This window comes from Bombina bombina, chromosome 1 (genome assembly GCF_027579735.1).
Source record: "Bombina bombina isolate aBomBom1 chromosome 1, aBomBom1.pri, whole genome shotgun sequence".
NCBI classification, from domain to species: domain Eukaryota; kingdom Metazoa; phylum Chordata; class Amphibia; order Anura; family Bombinatoridae; genus Bombina; species Bombina bombina.
The window spans coordinates 639,742,393-639,764,604 of NC_069499.1; the positions used below are offsets into that span (position 1 = coordinate 639,742,393).

The following is a 22,212-nucleotide window of genomic DNA, read 5'->3' on the forward strand; positions in this document are numbered from 1 at the left end:
CATCATTGGAAAAACTAATGATCTTTGGGCCCCAGTGAATCAAACCTTTTTTAGCCACCATATGTAAAATTCTGTGGTATTTAATAATAATTCTGGATATTTGGGAATATTTATATATTTAACAAAGAAAGCTACAACATTTAGCCAGTTATATACCAAAACCAGCAGCCTTAGATCACATGTACGTCAGCTATATGACTAGTGGCCTGATTATCTAAAGGTCACCGCTTGGGTAAAACTGTTTAAAAAGATTTATTAGTGCTATGTGAGCCTCACAGGATTCTGTAAATGCAAATGTTATGTTTATTGCTGTGTTTCTCGTCAAAGGCCGTATCCTAAATTACCTTATGCAAAAGCCAGACACATACATACAATATATATAGAACAAGATCACCTGTAGTAGGACTAAACACAACCACAGGGCTTTGGTGCAAGTAAAAAAATAGACTTTATTGTAAGTCATACAACAATTACAGGGTGTAAATAAGCTCAGAAGTAAACTGAGAACAACTGAAACGTCCGACGCGTTTCCTGCCCGTAGGCACTTCGTCAGGGACTTAACATGTCAATGCACATACAGCTTAAAAAGGCTCACCTAACTACGTCACAATACAAACACCTGCTCTTTAGTGTTAAAGGAACAGCGAATGCTACCGGAAAGTAATCATTATTAGAGAACATGAAAAAAAAACAAATGAACTTTCAATACAAGTCAAAATTGTATCCAATGTAATCCCTGTGTATAAATCTTGTATCGACATCTGGGTGTTCATTTGTTTTTTTTTCATGTTCTCTAATAATGATTACTTTCCGGTAGCATACGCTGTTCCTTTAACACTAAAGAGCAGGTGTTTGTATTGTGACGTAGTTAGGTGAGCCTTTTTAAGCTGTATGTGCATTGACATGTTAAGTCCCTGACGAAGTGCCTACGGGCAGGAAACGCGTTGGACGTTTCAGTTGTTCTCAGTTTACTTCTGAGCTTATTTACACCCTGTAATTGTTGTATGACTTACAATAAAGTCTATTTTTTTACCTGCACCAAAGCCCTGCGGTTGTGTTTAGTCCTACTACAGGTGATCTTGTTCTATATTCATTGCCTGTGCATCCGGGAATCAGAGGAGCGCTTCCTCTACCTGCTAATAGGACGTCCCAAGGTGGAGTTTCGAAAGCGGCAAGAGCGATGAGAAATTACTTGGCTTACTTTACAGCCGCAATTTATACACTTGTATCATTAAATTGCCGAACACCAGCATCACCAGCACTTGATTGCTGCTATACTCCATCTTTAGGAAGTAAGGACTTACTACATTCACTGAATACATGTTATAACCTGCTTGGTACTGTTTCGTACACGTTAACAGCCTGTCTTTACACAGTGACTCTTTTACACAGACAGTGATTGGATTTACAGCGTGTCATAACTGCATTGTGTGCTTTACATACAATATAGTCATCAGTAAAATAAGTATTTCAAAAGTGTTTTGAATGAATGCTATTAAAATTGTAGTGGAATTACAGATAAAATCTTCTGTTAATAGTACGAATTAAGATTTGTATTTGAAGCCTGCAGCAAAATACAAATGTACTAATTTACCTTAAAGGGACATGAAACACAATAATTTTCTCTCATGATTAAGATAGAGAATACAATTTTAAACAACATTCCAATTTACTTCTATTATCTAACTTGCTTCATTCTTTAGATATCCTTTGTTAAAGAAATAGCAATGCACATGTGTGAGCCAATCACACGAGGCATCTATGTGCAGCCACCAATCAGCATCTACTGAGTCTATCTAGATATGCTTATCAACAAAGGTTATCAAGAGAATGAAACAAATGAGACAATAGAAGTAAATAGGAAAGTTGTTTAAAATTGTATGCTCTATCTGAATCATTTCAAGAAAATTTTGGGATTTCATGTCCCTTTAAGATGTAAAATTCTTTCTTAAGTTTCATGTGGAAAAAATTGTATTTAATGTAAAACTGTAAAACTCCTTTTTAAAGAGACAATAAAGTTAAAATAAAACTCATGATTAAGATAGAACATACAATTTTAAACAACTTTCCAATTTATTTCTATTATCTAATTTGCCTTTGTTGAAAAGCATACCTAGGAAGGCTCAGGAAAGTCAACGTACTACTGAGAGCTAGCTGCTGATTGGTGGCTGCACATATATGCCTCTAGTCTTTGGCTCAGTCGATATGTTCAACTAACTCCCATTAGTGCATTGCTGCTCCTTCAACAAACGATACCAAGAGGATGAGGAAAATCTAATAATAGTAGTGAATTGGAAAGTTGCTTAAGTCAAAATGAAATGGGTTACTTATATTTTTATTCTTAATGAGTCCAGTAGCCCAAACAGGGGTGTTTGTTGGTGTGTATGAATTTTTCATGCAGCTGTCATCAGAATTCTTTAAGCATGTTATGCCTGTAGGTCTCGCTGTTTTATCTCACCAAATGTAAGCTGGCGATTTGTCTCAAAATACACAATGCGCTTATTAAAGGGATACTGAACCCAAATTTTTTTCTTTCATGATTCAGATAGAGCATGCAATTTTAATCAACTTTCTAATTTACTCCTATTATCAAATTCTCTTTGTTCTCTTGGCATTTTTATTTGAAAAAACATGAATGTAAGCTTATAAGCCGGCCCATCTTTGGTTCAGCATTTGGGTAGCGCTTGCTGATTGGTGGCTAAAATGAAGGCTATTATATGACAAATATATGCTTATAGTTCCTCCCCTGTGATATGTACTTGTGCGCTGTATGCTTCTGTTAGTCAGACAATGACATAGTGCTGAATGTGTGATAAAGAATTGTGTCATATGTACTTGTGTGCTATATGCTTATGTGAGTCAGACAATGACATAGTGCTTAGTGTGTGATAAAGAATTGTGTCATATGTACTTGTGTGTTTATGCTTATGTGAGTCAGACAATGCCATAGTGCTGAGTGTGTGATACAGAATTGTGTCATATGTACTTGTGTGCTTATGAGAGCCAGACAACGACATGTGATGCTGAGTGTGTGATACAGAATTGTGTGTTATGGAAATGTGTGCTGTATGCTTATGTGAGTCAGACAACAACATAAGATGCTGAGTGTGTGATACAGATTTGTGTGATATATACTTGTGTGCTGTATGCTTATGTGAGTCAGACAACAACATATGATGCTGAGTGTGTGATACAGAATTGTGTGATATGTACTTGTGTGCTTAGGCTTATGTGAGTCAGAAAATGACATAAGGCTGAGTATGTGATACAGAATTGTGTGATATGTACTTGTGTGCTTAGGCTTATGTGAGTCAGACAACAACATAAGGCTGAGTATGTGATACAGTATTGTGTGATATGTACTTGTGTGCTTAGGCTTATGTGAGTCAGACAACAACATAAGGCTGAGTGTGTGATACAGTATTGTGTGATATGTACTTGTGTGCTGCTTAGGCTTATGTGAGTCAGACAACGACATAAGGCTGAGTGTGTGATACAGAATTGTGTGATATGTACTTGTGTGCTTAAGCTTATGTGAGTCAGACAACAACATAAGGCTGAGTATGTGATACAGTATTGTGTGATATGTACTTGTGTGCTGCTTAGGCTTATGTGAGTCAGACAACGACATAAGGCTGAGTGTGTGATACAGAATTGTGTGATATGTACTTGTGTGCTGCTTAGGCTTATGTGAGTCAGACAACGACATAAGGCTGAGTGTGTGATACAGTATTGTGTGATATGTACTTGTGTGCTTAGGCTTATGTGAGTCAGACAACAACATAAGGCTGAGTGTGTGATACAGTATTGTGTGATATGTACTTGTGTGCTGCTTAGGCTTATGTGAGTCAGACAACGACATAAGGCTGAGCGTGTGATACAGTATTGTGTGATATGTACTTGTTTGCTGCTTAGGCTTATGTGAGTCAGACAACGACATAAGGCTGAGTGTGTGATACAGTATTGTGTGATATGTACTTGTGTGCTGCTTAGGCTTATGTGTGTCAGACAACGACATAAGGCTGAGTGTGTGATACAGAATTGTGTGATATGTACTTGTGTGCTTAGGCTTATGTGAGTCAGACAACGACATTAGGCTGAGTGTGTGATACAGAATTGTGTGATATGTACTTGTGTGCTTGGGCTTATGTGAGTCAGACAATGACATAAGGCTGAGTGTGTGATACAGAATTGTGTGATATGTACTTGTGTGCTTATGCTTATGTGAGTCAGACAACGACATAAGGCTGAGTGTGTGATACAGAATTGTGTGATATGTACTTGTGTGCTTAGGCTTATTTGAGTCAAACAATGACATAAGGCTGAGTGTGTGATACAGAATTGTGTGATATGTACTTGTGTGCTTAGGCTTATGTGAGTCAGACAATGACATAAGGCTGAGTGTGTGATACAGAATTGTGTGATATGTACTTGTGTGATTATGCTTATGTGAGTCAGACAACGACATAAGGCTGAGTGTGTGATACAGAATTGTGTGATATGTACTTGTGTGATTAGGCTTATTTGAGTCAGACAATGACATAAGGCTGAGTGTGTGATACAGTATTGTGTGATATGTACTTGTGTGCTTAGGCTTATGTGAGTCAGACAATGACATAAGGCTGAGTGTGTGATATAGAATTGTGTGATATGTACTTGTGTGCTTAGGCTTATGTGAGTCAGACAACGACATAAGGCTGAGTATGTGATACAGAATTGTGTGATATGTACTTGTGTGATTAGGCTTATTTGAGTCAGACAACGACATAAGGCTGAGTGTGTGATACAGTATTGTGTGATATGTACTTGTGTGATTAGGCTTATTTGAGTCAGACAATGACATAAGGCTGAGTGTGTGATACAGTATTGTGTGATATGTACTTGTGTGCTTAGGCTTATGTGAGTCAGACAATGACATAAGGCTGAGTGTGTGATATAGAATTGTGTGATATGTACTTGTGTGCTTAGGCTTATGTGAGTCAGACAACGACATAAGGCTGAGTGTGTGATACAGAATTGTGTGATATGTACTTGTGTGCTTAGGCTTATGTGTGTCAGACAACGACATAAGGCTGAGTGTGTGATACAGAATTGTGTGATATGTACTTGTGTGCTTAGGCTTATGTGTGTCAGACAACGACATAAGGCTGAGTGTGTGATACAGAATTGTGTGATATGTACTTGTGTGCTTAGGCTTATGTGAGTCAGACAACGACATAAGGCTGAGTGTGTGATACAGAATTGTGTGATATGTACTTGTGTGCTTATGCGAGTCAGACAACGACATTTGATGCTGAGTGTGTGATACAGAATCGTGTGGGTGTAATACAGTGCTGCCTTGTATATTTTTGAGTAGCTCACATATATGGTATGACCAGGTATGGTACCTTGTAGAAGATGATATCACGTAACAGTGTGAATTACAAAGAAAAGTTTACCTGATTCTTCCTGGCAATGAACACTTTGACTAAGGAGCAATAAAATGATCATGAAAACTGAAGGTCCCATTTCTTCTGACGTCTCCATCACAAGCAAACTGGATGTCTGTCCTCTCTTTTCTACCTTACTTATGATCTAATTTTACATTTCTCCAACCTTCCCCCAGTATTAGCACTCTGGGTCACTCTCTCAAGCGTGTCTCTCTGTATTATAGCTCTTTCTGTAAACCTATCTCTACATCTCTTTCGATTTCTTCCTGTCTCACTCACCCCCAGCTCTGAGTCTTATTTCCTGTATTTATGTGTTTCTGTTCCTGTCAATCCACCTACAAAACATCTTCTCTATTTGCGTCTATACAAATGCACACACACATGTTGCTATAGGCAGCTGATTTAGGTTGTGAAAGTGTAACACTCACCTGATGGAAGAGGCTATGTCAGTTATTTTAGCGGATAATTTAATACAGATAATACAGCAAAATAATATGCATTTTTAAAATACTTTACTTAAAAGGACACTGAACCCAATTTTTTTCTTTCGTGAATCAGCTATAGAGCAGCAATTTTAAGTACATTTCTAATTTACTCCTATCATCAATTTCCCTTAGTTCTCTAGGTATATTTATTTGAAAAAGCAGGAATGTAAGCTTATGAGCTGGCCCATCTTTGGTTTAGCACCTGGGTAGCGCTGCTGATTGGTGACTAAAATGTAGTTACCAATTAGCAAGCGCCACTCAGGGTTTCTGAACCAAAAATAGTCTGGCTCCAAAATGTACATTCCTTTTTCAAATAAATATACCAAGAGAACGAAGACAAATTGATATTAGGAGTAAAGTAGAAAGTTACTTAAAATTGCTGCTCTATCTGAATCGCAAAAGAAAAAAATTGGGGTTGAATACTCCGTTAAATTTGAGAAAAATCAATATAAAAAGACTTAAATATCACCTATAATCTGCATTCTACCTGTGGGCAAGGAGTCATCCCTATTTTACACTCACAGTAATCCTTATTAGTAACAAGTTTATAGGACCAAATGAACCAATTAAGGATGGCAAGTGCTAATATGTTTGAATATGATATGTGTGTGTGCACATGCATTGATATGCTAGAGTAAATTAAAGTGAGAAATGAATAGGAAATTTGCAGAACCACCACCAGGACTGTTGTAGATGGCTCTTGCCAGTTTAAGACGTGTTAATATATCCACTAGCTTAAGAAAAGTTACTATTTGTCCTATGGTGCCCAGAATGAGGCTAACACAGTATGAGGAGTATTAATAAGCCTGTTATTTTATCTAAAGGTAGATTAGTTATATCAAGGGGCGTGGTGTCAAAGGTACTTTAGATATTATTTTAAAGTTAAAGCTACTGTTGGGTTCATGATACAGACCATGATTAAAATACACCATAACTATGTGAAATATTTTTATTGGTTGAGCAGTTTAGCAAAAGTGAATCACTTCAGATTAGTGTTTGCAAACTTTTTCTTTTTTTAACTATGAAACACCTTTCCAGTACTATGTTTTGTATATTTGTGACACTTTTTCATTAAAGGGACAGTATACACTTATTTTCATATAACTGCATGTAATAGACACTACTTTAAAGAATAATATGCACAGATACTGATATAAAAATCCAGTATAAAACTGTTTAAAAACTTACTTAGAAGCTCTCGGTTTCCACTTGCAGCTGGAAAGCCCACTGCAAGTGGGAAATTAGACCCTCCCCCTTCTTTTGCATATGAAAAGACCCTTTACACAAACAGGAGCAAGATGGAGAAGGTAGCTGACGGTATTCTCATAAAACTTTGGGGCTTGGTTAGGAGTCTGAAAATCAGAGCAATGTTATTTAAAAAATAAGCAAAACTATACATAAAAAAAAAAAAGTATGGGCTATATAAATAGATCATCTACAAAACATTTATGCAAAGAAAAAAATGAGTGTATAATGTCCCTTTAACTGTGTCACCGCAAGGTCTCTAGTAATCTAACACAATGAGATACATGTGAAAATACAGTCTGTTAATGGGAAATTAAACACATTTATTTATTTCAAAATTCAGAATGAGCATACAAGTTTATAAAAAAGCTTCCAATTTACCTCTGTTATCAAATCTACTTTGTTCTTATGATATTCCTTGTTGAAGAGAATACCTAGGTAGGTAATTTACACGCGTCTGGAGTGCAATATGACGCCAGGTTTGCAAGAATGCTTTTCAGCGATACATGGCAGCAGTGTTTGCACAATCTATAACATTGTTAAAAGCATTCTTGCAAATCAGCTGCTATGTAGCGCTGTAGACATGTGCATGCTCCTGAGTCTGCCTACCTGTTTTACACAAAGGATACAGAGAGATAAAATATAGGAAAGTTTTTTTTCTTGAAATTGTACACTCTATCTGAATCATGAAAGAAAACAATTGTCTCATGTCCCTTTATGAGAAGTGTAAATAGACACAATGTTGCAACTAAAAACACTGTAAGAATAAGAGTCTAAAAAGATATCATGAACCTGTTTCACATTCATACCTCATAGCCGCTACTGAGTCCCATTCTACTGAGGATAGAAATAATAATACAATAGATTACTGGCTGTGGGTCTCAGGACATAAAATGATTCATACACATCAGTGTAATGATGATAGAATAAACCAAACCATCCCTATAGAAACATTATTCAAGTCCTGATTTAAGCTGGAACAGAATAACCCCAACTACAGCATTAAAAGAAATCTTGAACTGTAAAACTCCTATTTAAAGGGACAGTAAAGTTAAAATTAAACTCATGATTCAGATAGGGCATACAAAATCCTTTTTTTTTTTATCTCCAGCGCAGAAAAGGCTGACCAAATACTATTAGATTCACAAACCATAGCACACTTTATAATTAAATGGACATTAAACCCCCATTTTTCCTTTCATGATTTGGATAAAGCATGCAATTTAACTAACTTCTATTATCAAATGTTCTTTTTTCTCTTGGGCTCCTTTGTTGAAAAGTGGGAGGTAAGCTCAGGAGCCTCACGGGTCTGCAGCACTATATGGCAGCAGTTTTGAAAGAATGTTATATATTTGCAAGACCACTATATGGCAGCAGTTTTGAAAGAATGTTATATATTTGCAAGACCACTAGATGGCAGCAGTTTTGAAAGAATGTTATATATTTGCAAGACCACTAGATGGCAGCAGTTTTGAAAGAATGTTATATATTTGCAAGACCACTAGATGGCAGCAGTTTTGAAAGAATGTTATATATTTGCAAGACCACTAGATGGCAGCAGTTTTGCAAGGATGTTATATATCTGCAAGAACATTGGATGGCAGCAGTTTTTTGCTGCCATGTAGTGTTCTAGACACTGCACACTGTAAATTAGAAACCTTTTTATGAACCTGAGCATAGGAAAGTTTCACTTCTTCTGTTAATTTTCATTTTCACAGAGGAATAAAAAAAAACTTTTTATTTGGGATATTTGATTATTTATGTTACAGCCTTTAAAAACTAGTGGCAAGATCTCAGTCCTGTCACAATTATTTTAATACTGACACCCCTGCCCCAAGCAAGTGTGACTGTAGAGTAATTAAAAAGTCTGCTGATACTCCAAAAATAAATAAATAAAAAGATAAATCAAATCTACATACCAATAGGTTGCAAGAAATTGTGGTGGGTGGGTATCCCTCGATTCTTATTGGCTAATCAGTAAAAGCTATTGAATATAGCTGCTGAATGCATTGTATGTGCATAAACTCAGTCACTGTCTTACAGAATGTTATAGACTGTCCGCATAGCACATTACAAATTTGAAAGTCAAATGCAGTTTAGGTAAATCATTAAAGGGACATTAAAACAAATGTAGAATATCGCTGGCGCTAAAACCTATTCCCCCATAGAAATGAATGGAACAAATATGTGGAAAATAAAACCTAACGCCCTACTCGTGCACAAACCTGATGTCATATTCTCAATATGTTTTTACATCTTTTCATCTACTTAACTGCAAAGGGCTCCAATACACTTATATAAATGTCTATATGTGTATATAAATGTACACACAAATAAACATATATATATATACACACACACAGAAGCACATTCTCAGGCATGAACAACCGGCTCAATACCATTGATAGCTTGTTCTATAATGATTTACCACTCTGACAAGGAACACTGCAACCCCAGGCGATCGTTTCAGCCTTCATTGGGCCTCGTCAGTGAGGTGTAGCCATATTCCTCTAAGCACACTGAGCAAGGAGTCCACGTCTGGTTGCCCTTTTTTTCCCTTAGGGAGACTAAATACACACAGAGAGAAGCACACTCTCAGGAATGAACAACCGGCTCAATAACATTGGTAGCCTGTTCTTTGGCGATTTACCACCTGGGTGCAGCTTCTTAGCCCAGTAATGCTTTTCACAGAGTAGAACTTTCCTGTAGTATATCAGTCTGATCCCGCCTATTACGGTCAGTGCAGCGCCAAAATACCAGGCAATTCCTCTCTGAACAAGGAACACGGCAACCCAGAAAGAAGCTACTCCCAGGTGGCAACCGGGCCATAGAACAAGCTATTGAGCTTCTGTTCGTTCTCTTTCTCTTTTGCATATATATACACACAGTTTATACATTAGACATTTATGTGTATGCATCTCTATTTTAAAACTCTTTGCCTGCTTTTTTTCTTCTAACATCTGAGATATATCTCTGAGCCCTTAGAACGTTTTGTGTACTTATGTTTTTTAGTAATTTTTATTAGATGGTGTTATTATGAGTGTACTTTGTAATGTATTTTTTTTCGAAACAGTTAACCAGAGCTCCAAAGACGTGCTATCTAGAACGTTAACTTCAATTGCGCACAAGTGATTGCGTTTACTTTCAACTTGTAATATGAGTGAAAAACCAGATGCACGCCAACACCTGCAATAAACCCCTTTTTGCTTGTGCGTAACTGTTAACACGCCACTCATAATCTGGCCATTATTTGGTATGCAGCTCTGCAGATCTTTTACAATTGCTGACTTATAATATACATTTAATGCACCACTTCCATTCCAGTGTGAGCAGGCTAAGACCACCTATAAAAAACCTATGTATCTCATTTGTTTGCAGTACTGTAATTTAAACTTTTGGAGTCCTCTGCTAGTAGTTTTGTAAAGGGGCTGTACACAATACAGTTAATACTAGGTTGTATTGCCTGACAATTTAAAGTCAATCAGAGTGATACTTCTCACTAACATGGGCTGAGAAAGAGGAACAGTTAGATATGATAATTAATAGGCATTTTCACTTTTTTTTTTTTTGCCAGTGCACAAAAGGAAGTAAAGCATTATCTTTGTTGGAACAGTCTACTCATGTAGGTAAAAGTGACATAAAACTAGATTTAGCAGAGGCTTATGGAAAAATAGAGATGAAAAGAAACTTATGTGTGTGCGCCATTTACATTATGTTCCAGCTCTGCAGTATTCTTAGTTCCTACCTGGTGCTGCATTGTAAAGGATTTTTACAAAATGTAGCCTTTTAGATACTCAAGCCCTCATTCAGTCACTACAGATAAATGTACACACTAATAAACAGAAGAGAGTTTTCTAGCCTAGGCGCTCCTGGGGTCAGAATGTGGCCCTGCATTGCATTTTGGTTCTTTATTTCTACTAAAATAAATAAAAAAATGTAACAATGACCCTGTGAAAAACGTTCTCAATGTGACCCCTCATTTGAAAACGTTTGTCGCTCCCAAACTGGAATGCGGTAAAGCTAAGCTTAGTGCATCTATGTTATAACAGTGCCTAAAATACGGCTTACAATCGGTATTTGTGACACCAGTGACGTTGAAATAAATGCTTTCTACAATGTCATATCTGTTTTAGAGGCACTGTATTACTATGACACATATGATGGGGCTGTCCCAGGATTTAACCATATGACCTGAGGATTCATAATAATTTCACACTATCATTGAGGTACACAGGCGAAATGCATATGAATCTAAAGACACCCCTCTCTTCTCAGGTCTGAAAAAGGAAAATGTCAAAAGCTCATGCTTTAATATATTATTATTACATATCATAGAAACATCTGTCTGTCTATCTAGCGGCCTATCTACTGGTCTGTCAGTCTATCTAGCTATCTAATTGCACTCCAAATTCACAATATATCTAGATGATCAAAAACTCACCAGCATGGAAATAAACAGAATCTTTGGGGACTTTTTTGAACTTTATATTGCGATGTATTTATTTCTCCTTTACATGTAGGACAGTACATAGTGAGGCAAACAGCTCTCAAGTAAAATTTCCCTTTATAAAATATTTCGAGGGACCTCACATTATTCATGAGAATTCTTAGATCATCTCGCCAGTGCAGAGAGCTTTAAATCATCAGCCCCCTTGTCTGATTAATTAGTGTGAGGCATTAAAGATACATTATAGCCAAAAATGAAATTCACATCAGTGCATTGTCCATGTCTATTAGCAAATGCTTCTGGCAAAGCTATCACTGTTCCAGTCACGGAATTTACTTTTTACATAACTTACTGAGGATCTGTCAGTAGTCTGTGTGCGCTTGTATTGACTACTGTACCTGCTCAGAGAGCCGCTGTTGATACATGATGATATCCTTTACACTCTGTGAGTAGACACAAGCTATTCACTGATTATGCACATCAAAACTATATTTTTATATTATTATGTTATATTATTTATATTATTTTTACAATTTTTATGCTATTATTATGTTACACATCATATTTTCTCCTTTCTATGCAAAAGTAAAGTAAAAGAGAAATTAAACAAAATGATCCAGTTGCTCTCCAATGGATTTTCCCCTACAATCCGGCCAATGCCTATCAATAATGTGACCAATCTTTATTAAAGGGACAGTCTACTCCAGCATTTTTATTATTTAAATAAGATAATCTTTTTATTACCCATTCCCAGTTTTGCATGGCCAACACGGATTTATTAATATACTTTTTACCTCTGTGATTATCTTGTATATAAGCCTCTGCAGACTGCCCCTTATTTCAGTTCTTTTGACAGACTTGTATGTTAGCCAATCAGTGCTGACTCATAAAAAAAACTCCACTGGAGTGAGCACAATGTTATCTATATGGCACCCATGAACTAGCGCTCTCTAGCTGTGAAAAATCATCAAAATACACTAAGATAAGAAGCAGCCTTCAAGGGCTTAGAAATTAGCATAAGAGCCTACCTAGGTTTAGCTTTCAACAAAGAACAAATAAAATGTGTTGATAAAAGTAAACTGGAAAGTTGTTTAAAATTGCATGCCCTGTCTGAATCATGAAAGTTTAATTTTAACTAGACTGTCCCTTTAAGTAGCAACACATACATGTTACTATAGGCAGCTGATTTAGGTAGTGAAATTGTAACACTCACCTGATGGAAGAGGCTATGTCAGTTATTTTAGCAGATAATTTAATACAGATAATACAGCAAAATAATATGCATTTTAAAATACTTTACTTAAAAGGACACTGAACCCAATTTTTTTCTTTCGTGAATCAGCTAGAGCAGCAATTTTAAGTACATTTCTAATTTACTCCTATCATCAATTTCACTTTGTTCTCTAGGTATATTTAGTTGAAAAGGCAGGAATGTAAGCTTATGAGCTGGCCCATCTTTGGTTTAGCACCTGGGTAGCGCTGCTGATTGGTAGCTAAAATGTAGCCACCAATTAGCAAGCGCTACTCATTGTTTCTGATCCAAAAATAGTCTGACTCCAAAATGTACATTCCTTTTTAAAATAAATATACCAAGAGAACGAAGAGAAATTGATATTAGGAGTAAATTAGAAAGTTACTTAAAATTGCTGCTCTATCTGAATCGCGAAAGAAAAAAATTTGGGTTCAGTATTCCGTTAAATTTGAGAAAAAACATAATTTATGTAAGAACTTACCTGATAAATTCATTTCTTTCATATTAGCAAGAGTCCATGAGCTAGTGACGTATGGGATATACATTCCTACCAGGAGGGGCAAAGTTTCCCAAACCTCAAAATGCCTATAAATACACCCCTCACCACACCCACAAATCAGTTTAACGAATAGCCAAGAAGTGGGGTGATAAGAAAAAAGTGCGAAAGCATAAAAAATAAGGAATTGGAAATACTTGTGCTTTATACAAAAAAATCATAACCACCACAAAAAAAGGGGTGGGCCTCATGGACTCTTGCTAATATGAAAGAAATGAATTTATCAGGTAAGTTCTTACATAAATTATGTTTTCTTTCATGTAATTAGCAAGAGTCCATGAGCTAGTGACGTATGGGATAATGACTACCCAAGATGTGGATCTTTCCACGCAAGAGTCACTAGAGAGGGAGGGATAAAATAAAGACAGCCAATTCCTGCTGAAAATAATCCACACCCAAAATAAAGTTTAAATGAAAACATAAGCAGAAGATTCAAACTGAAACAGCTGCCTGAAGTACTTTTCTACCAAAAACTGCTTCAGAAGAAGAAAACTCATCAAAATGGTAGAATTTAGTAAAAGTATGCAAAGAGGACCAAGTTGCTGCTTTGCAAATCTGATCAACCGAAGCTTCATTCCTAAACACCCAGGAAGTAGAAACTGACCTAGTAGAATGAGCTGTAATCCTTTGAGGCGGAGTTTTACCCGACTCGACATAAGCATGATGAATTAAAGATTTCAACCAAGATGCCAAAGAAATGGCAGAGGCCTTCTGACCTTTCCTAGAACCGGAAAAGATAACAAATAGACTAGAAGTCTTTCGGAAAGTCTTAGTATCTTCAACATAATATTTCAAAGCTCTAACCACATCCAAAGAATGCAATGATTTCTCCTTAGAATTCTTAGGAGTAGGACATAATGAAGGAACCACAATCTCTCTACTAATGTTGTTGGAATTCATTACCTTAGGTAAAAATTCAAAAGAAGTTCGCAACACCGCCTTATCCTGATGAAAAATCAAAAAAGGAGACTCACAAGAAAGAGCAGATAATTCAGAAACTCTTCTGGCAGAAGAGATGGCCAAAAGGAACAAAACTTTCCAAGAAAGTAATTTAATGTCCAATGAATGCATAGGTTCAAACGGAGGAGCTTGAAGAGCCCCCAGAACCAAATTCAAACTCCAAGGAGGAGAAATTGACTTAATAACAGGTTTTATACGCACCAAAGCTTGTATAAAACAATGAATATCAGGAAGATTAGCAATCTTTCTTTGAAAAAGAACAGAAAGAGCAGAGATTTGTCCTTTCAAGGAACTTGCAGACAAACCTTTATCCAAACCATCCTGAAGAAACTAAAATTCTTGGAATTCTAAAAGAATGCCAGGAAAAATGATGAGAAAGACACCAAGAAATATAAGTCTTCCAGACTCTATAATATATCTCCCTAGATACAGATTTACGAGCCTGTAACATAGTATTAATCACAGAGTCAGAGAAACCTCTTTGACTAAGAATCAAGCGTTCAATCTCCATACCTTTAAATTTAAGGATTTGAGATCCTGATGGAAAAAACAGAATTTATGTTTACCTGATAAATTACTTTCTCCAACGTTGTGTCCGGTCCACGGCGTCATCCTTACTTGTGGGATATTCTCTTCCCCAACAGGAAATAGCAAAGAGCCCAGCAAAGCTGGTCACATGATCCCTCCTAGGCTCCGCCTTCCCCAGTCATTCGACCGACGTAAAGGAGGAATATTTGCATAGGAGAAATCATATGATACCGTGGTGACTGTAGTTAGAGAAATTAAATCATCAGACCTGATTAAAAAACCAGGGCGGGCCGTGGACCGGACACACCGTTGGAGAAAGTAATTTATCAGGTAAACATAAATTCTGTTTTCTCCAACATAGGTGTGTCCGGTCCACGGCGTCATCCTTACTTGTGGGAACCAATACCAAAGCTTTAGGACACGGATGATGGGAGGGAGCAAATCAGGTCACCTAGATGGAAGGCACCACGGCTTGCAAAACCTTTCTCCCAAAAATAGCCTCAGAAGAAGCAAAAGTATCAAATTTGTAAAATTTGGTAAAAGTGTGCAGTGAAGACCAAGTCGCTGCCTTACATATCTGATCAACAGAAGCCTCGTTCTTGAAGGCCCATGTGGAAGCCACAGCCCTAGTGGAATGAGCTGTGATTCTTTCAGGAGGCTGCCGTCCGGCAGTCTCATAAGCCAATCTGATGATGCTTTTAAGCCAAAAAGAGAGAGAGGTAGAAGTTGCTTTTTGACCTCTCCTTTTACCAGAATAAACAACAAACAAGGAAGATGTTTGTCTGAAATCCTTTGTAGTCTCTAAATAGAATTTTAGAGCACGAACTACATCCAAATTGTGCAACAAACGTTCCTTCTTTGAAACTGGATTCGGACACAAAGAAGGCACAACTATCTCCTGGTTAATATTTTTATTAGAAACAACTTTCGGAAGAAAACCAGGTTTAGTACGCAAAACCACCTTATCTGCATGGAACACCAGATAAGGAGGAGAACACTGCAGAGCAGATAACTCTGAAACTCTTCTAGCAGAAGAAATTGCAACCAAAAATAAAATTTTTCAAGATAATAACTTAATATCTACGGAATGTAAGGGTTCAAACGGAACCCCTTGAAGAACTGAAAGAACTAAATTGAGACTCCAAGGAGGAGTCAAAGGTTTGTAAACAGGCTTGATTCTAACCAGAGCCTGAACAAAAGCCTGAACATCTGGCACAGCCGCCAGCTTCTTGTGAAGTAAAACAGATAAAGCAGAAATCTGTCCCTTCAAAGAACTTGCAGATAATCCTTTCTCCAAACCCTCATGTAGAAAGGATAGAATCTTAGGAATTTTTACCCTGTTCCATGGGAATCCTTTCGATTCGCACCAACAGATATATTTCTTCCATACTTTATGGTAAATTTTCCTAGTTACAGGCTTTCTAGCCTGAATAAGAGTATCAATGACAGAATCTGAGAACCCACGCTTTGATAAAATCAAGCGTTCAATCTCCAAGCAGTCAGTTGGAGTGATGCCAGATTCGGATGTTGAACAAGAAGGTCCCGTCTCAAAGGTAGCTTCCATGGTGGAGCCGATGACATATTCACCAGGTCTGCATACCAAGTTCTGCGTGGCCACGCAGGAGCTATCAAGATCACCGAAGCCCTCTCTTGATTGATCCTGGCTACCAGCCTGGGAATGAGAGGAAACGGTGGGAACACATAAGCTTGGTTGAAGGTCCAGGGCGCTACTAGTGCATCTACTAGAGTCGCCTTGGGATCCCTGGATCTGGACCCGTAGCAAGGAACCTTGAAGTTCTGACGAGACGCCATCAGATCCATGTCTGGAATGCCCCATAATCGAGTTATTTGGGCAAAGATTTCCGGATGGAGTTCCCACTCCCCCGGATGAAATGTCTGACGACTCAGAAAATCCGCTTCCCAATTTTCCACTCCTGGGATGTGGATTGCAGACAAGTGGCAGGAGTGAAGCTCCGCCCATTGAATTACTTTGGTCACTTCTTCCATCGCCAGGGAACTCCTTGTTCCCCCCTGATGGTTGATATATGCAACAGTCGTCATGTTGTCTGATTGAAACCTTATGAATTTGGCCTTTGCTAGTTGAGGCCAAGCCTTGAGAGCATTGAATATCGCTCTCAGTTCCAGAATGTTTATCGGGAGAAGAGATTCTTCCCGAGACCATAGACCCTGAGCCTTCAGGTGTTTCCAGACCGCGCCCCAGCCCACCAGGCTGGCGTCGGTCGTTACAATGACCCACTCTGGTCTTCTGAAGCTCATCCCTTGGGACAGGTTGTCCAGGGTCAGCCACCAACGGAGTGAATCTCTGGTCCTCTGATCTACTTGGATCGTCGGGGACAAATCTGTATAATCCCCATTCCACTGTCTGAGCATGCACAGTTGTAATGGTCTTAGATGAATTCGCGCAAAAGGAACTATGTCCATTGCCGCAACCATCAAACCTATTACTTCCATGCACTGCGCTATGGAAGGAAGAAGAACAGAATGAAGTACTTGACAAGAGCTTAGAAGTTTTGATTTTCTGGCTTCTGTCAGAAAAATCTTCATTTCCAAGGAGTCTATTATTGTTCCCAAGAAGGGAACTCTTGTTGACGGGAATAGAGAACTTTTTTCTACGTTCACTTTCCACCCGTGAGATCTGAGAAAGGCTAGGACAATGTCCGTATGAGCCTTTGCTTGTGGTAGAGACGACGCTTGAATCAGTATGTCGTCCAAGTAGGGTACTACTGCAATGCCCCTTGGCCTTAGCACCGCTAGAAGGGACCCTAGTACCTTTGTGAAAATTCTTGGAGCAGTGGCTAGTCCGAATGGAAGTGCCACAAACTTTTAATGCTTGTCCAGAAAGGCGAATCTTAGGAACCGATGATGTTCCTTGTGGATAGGAATATGTAGATACGCATCCTTTAAATCCACCGTGGTCATGAATTGACCTTCCTGGATGGTAGGAAGAATTGTCCGAATGGTTTCCATCTTGAACGATGGGACCTTGAGAAATTTGTTTAGGATCTTGAGATCCAAAATTGGCCTGAATGTTCCCTCTTTTTTGGGAACTACGAACAGATTGGAGTAAAACCCCATCCCTTGTTCTCCTAATGGAACAGGATGAATCACTCCCATTTTTAACAGGTCTTCTACACAATGTAAGAATGCCTGTCTTTTTATTTGGTCTGAAGACAATTGAGACCTGTGGAACCTTCCCCTTGGGGGTAGTTCCTTGAATTCCAGGAGATAACCTTGAGAAACTATTTCTAGCGCCCAAGGATCCTGAACATCTCTTGCCCAAGCCTGAGCGAAGAGAGAGAGTCTCATGCTGTCTTGGTAGCGGTAGCGGGCTTCTTGGCCTGCTTACCTTTGTTCCAGCCTTGCATCGGTCTCCAGGCTGGCTTGGTTTGAGAAGAATTACCCTCTTGCTTAGAGGATGTATAATTCGAGGCTGGTCCGTTTCTGCGAAAGGGACGAAAATTTGTTTTATTTTTAGCCTTAAAAGACCTATCCTGAGGAAGGGCGTGGCCCTTTCCCCCAGTGATGTCTGAAATAATCTCTTTCAAGTCAGGGCCAAACAGCGTTTTCCCCTTGAAAGGGATGTTAAGCAATCTGTTCTTGGAGGACACATCCGCTGACCAAGACTTCAGCCAAAGCGCTCTGCGCGCCACAATAGCAAAACCTGAATTTTTCGCCGCTAATCTAGCTAATTGCAAAGTGGCGTCTAAGGTAAAAGAGTTAGCCAACTTAAGTGCTTGAACTCTGTCCATAACCTCCTCATAAGAGGATGCTTGATTGAGCGACTTTTCTAGTTCCTCGAACCAGAAACACGCTGCTGTAGTGACAGGAACAATGCATGAAATTGGTTGTAGAAGGTAACCTTGCTGAACAAACATCTTTTTAAGCAAACCCTCTAATTTTTTATCCATAGGATCTTTGAAAGCACAACTATCTTCTATAGGGATAGTGGTGCGTTTGTTTAGAGTAGAAACCGCCCCCTCGACCTTGGGGACTGTCTGCCATAAGTCCTTCCTGGGGTCGACCATAGGAAATAATTTCTTAAATATAGGGGGAGGGACGAAAGGTATGCCAGGCCTTTCCCATTATTTATTTACAATGTCCGCCACCCGCTTGGGTATAGGAAAAGCTTTGGGGGGCACCGGGACCTCTAGGAACCTGTCCATCTTACATAATTTCTCTGGAATGACCAAATTGTCACAATCATCCAGAGTAGATAACACCTACTTAAGCAGAGCGCGGAGATGTTCCAATTTAAATTTAAATGTAATAACGTCAGGTTCAGCTTGTTGAGAAATTTTTCCTGAATCTGAAATTTCTCCCTCAGACAAAACCTCCCTAGCCCCTTCAGACTGGTGTAAGGGCATGTCAGAACCATTATCATCAGCGTCCTCATGCTCTTCAGTATCTAAAACAGAGCAGTCGCGCTTTCGCTGATAAGTGGGCATTTTGGCTAAAATGTTTTTAATAGAATTATCCATTACAGCCGTTAATTGTTGCATAGTAAGGAGGATTGGCGCACTAGATTCACTAGGGACCTCCTGAGTGGGCAAGACTGGTGTAGACATAGAAGGAGATGATGCAGTACCATGCTTACTCCCCTCACTTAAGGAATTATTTTGGGCAACATTATTATCAGTGGCATCATTGTCCCTACTTTGTTTGTCACATTCATCACATATACTTAAATGGAGAGGAACCTTGGCTTCCGAACATACAGAACATCGTCTATCTGATAGTTCAGACATGTTAATAGGCATAAACTTGATAACAAAGCACAAAAAACGTTTTAAAATAAAACCGTTACTGTCTCTTTAAATTTTAAACTGAACACACTTTTTTACTAAATATACGGAAAAGTATGAAGGAAATGTTCAAAATTCACCAAAATTTCACCACAGTGTCATAAAGCCTTAAAAGTATTGCACACCAAATTTGAAAGCTTTAACTCTTAAAATAACGGAACCGGAGCCGTTTTTACATTTAACCCCTATACAGTCCCTGGTATCTGCTTTGCTGAGACCCAACCAAGCCCAGAGGGGAATACGATACCAAATGACGCCTTCAATAAGCTTTTTCAGTGGATCTGAGCTCCTCACACATGCATCTGCATGCCTTGCTTCTCAAAAACAACTGCGCATTAGTGGCGCGAAAATGAGGCTCTGCCTATGACTAGAAAAGGCCCCCAGTGAAAAAGGTGTCCAATAAAGTGCTGCTTATAAAGTAATCGTTTTGGCCCAGAAAAATGTCTACCAGTCTTTAAAGCCCTTGTGAAGCCCTTTTATTCTTTTATTGAAAATTAAGAAAATGGCTTACCGGATCCCATAGGGAAAATGACAGCTTCCAGCATTACCAAGTCTTGTTAGAAATGTGTCATACCTCAAGCAGCCAAAGTCTGCTCACTGTTTCCCCCAACTGAAGTTAATTCCTCTCAACAGTCCTGAGTGGAAACAGCCATCGATTTTAGTAACGGTTGCTAAAATCATTTTCCTCTTACAAACAGAAATCTTCATCTCTTTTCTGTTTCAGAGTAAATAGTACATACCAGCACTATTTTAAAATAACAAACTCTTGATAGAAGAATAAAAACTACATATAAACACCAAAAAACTCTGAGCCATCTCCGTGGAGATGTTGCCTGTGCAACGGCAAAGAGAATGACTGGGGAAGGCGGAGCCTAGGAGGGATCATGTGACCAGCTTTGCTGGGCTCTTTGCCATTTCCTGTTGGGGAAGAGAATATCCCACAAGTAAGGATGACGCCGTGGACCGGACACACCTATGTTGGAGAAAAGGACCTTGAGACAGAAGGTCTGGTCTTAACGGAAGAGTCCACGGTTGGCAAGAAGCCATCCGGACAAGATCCACATACCAAAACCTGTGAGGCCATGCTGGAGCTACCAGCAGAACAAACGAGCATTCCTTCAGAATTTTGGAGATCACTCTTGGAAGAAGAACTAGAGGCGGAAAGATATAGGCAGGATGATACTTCCAAGGAAGTGACAATGCATCCACTGCTTCCGCTTGAGGATCCCTGGATCTGGACAGATACCTGGGAAGTTTCTTGTTTAGATGAGAGGCCATCAGATCTATTTCTGGAAGCCCCCACATTTGAACAATCTGAAGAAATACCTCTGGGTGAAGAGACCATTCGCCCGGATGCAACGTTTGGCGACTGAGATAATCCGCTTCCCAATTGTCTATACCTGGGATATGAACCGCAGAAACTAGACAGGAGCTGGATTCCGCCCAAACCAGAATTCGAGATACTTCTTTCATAGCTAGAGGACTGTGAGTCCCTCCTTGATGATTGATGTATGCTACAGTTGTGACATTGTCTGTCTGAAAACAAATGAACGATTCTCTCTTCAGAAGAGGCCAAGACTGAAGAGCTCTGAAAATTGCACGGAGTTCCAAAATATTGATCGGTAATCTCACCTCCTGAGATTCCCAAACCCCCTGTGCCGTCAGAGACCCCCACACAGCTCCCCAACCTGTAAGACTTGCATCTGTTGAAATTACAGTCCAGGTCGGAAGAACAAAAGAAGCCCCCTGAATTAAACGATGGTGATCTGTCCACCACGTCAGAGAGTGTTGTACAATCGGTTTTAAAGATATTAATTGAGATATATTTGTGTAATCCCTGCACCATTGGTTCAGCATACAGAGCTGAAGAGGTCGCATGTGAAAACGAGCAAAGGGGATCGCGTCCGATGCAGCAGTCATAAGACCTAGAATTTCCATGCATAAGGCTACCGAAAGGAATGATTGTGACTGAAGGTTTCGACAAGCTGATATCAATTTTAGACGTCTCTTGTCTGTCAAAGATAGAGTCATGGACACTGAATCTATCTGGAAACCCAAAAAGGTTACCCTTGTCTGAGGAATCAATGAACTTTTTAGTAAATTGATCCTCCAACCATGATCTTGAAGAAACAACACAAGTCGATTCGTATGAGATTCTGCTAAATGTAAAGACTGAGCAAGTACCAAGATATCGTCCAAATAAGGAAATACCACAATACCCTGTTCTCTGATTACAGACAGAAGGGCACCGAGAACCTTTGTAAAAATTCTTGGAGCTGTTGCTAGACCAAACGGTAGAGCCACAAACTGGTAATGCTTGTCTAGGAAAGAGAATCTCAGAAACTGAAAGTGATCTGGATGAATCGGAATATGCAGATATGCATCCTGTAAATCTATTGTAGACATATAATGCCCTTGCTGAACAAAAGGCAGGATAGTCCTTACAGTTACCATTTTGAATGTTGGTATCCTTACATAACGATTCAA

General features: G+C 38.8%; 1 protein-coding gene across 1 annotated transcript in view; it reads right to left on the minus strand.

Annotated features, from left to right (window-relative positions):
* LOC128660229 (cytokine receptor common subunit gamma-like) overlaps nucleotides 1-5,687 on the minus strand; it is a 34,278-nt gene extending 28,591 nt beyond the window's left edge. The window contains exon 1 of the mRNA XM_053713971.1: nucleotides 5,439-5,687. Coding sequence (XP_053569946.1) covers nucleotides 5,439-5,526 — 88 coding nt within the window. The 5' untranslated portion in view covers nucleotides 5,527-5,687. The remainder of the gene's footprint in view (nucleotides 1-5,438) is intronic.
* Between the last annotated feature and the right edge of the window lie 16,525 nt (nucleotides 5,688-22,212).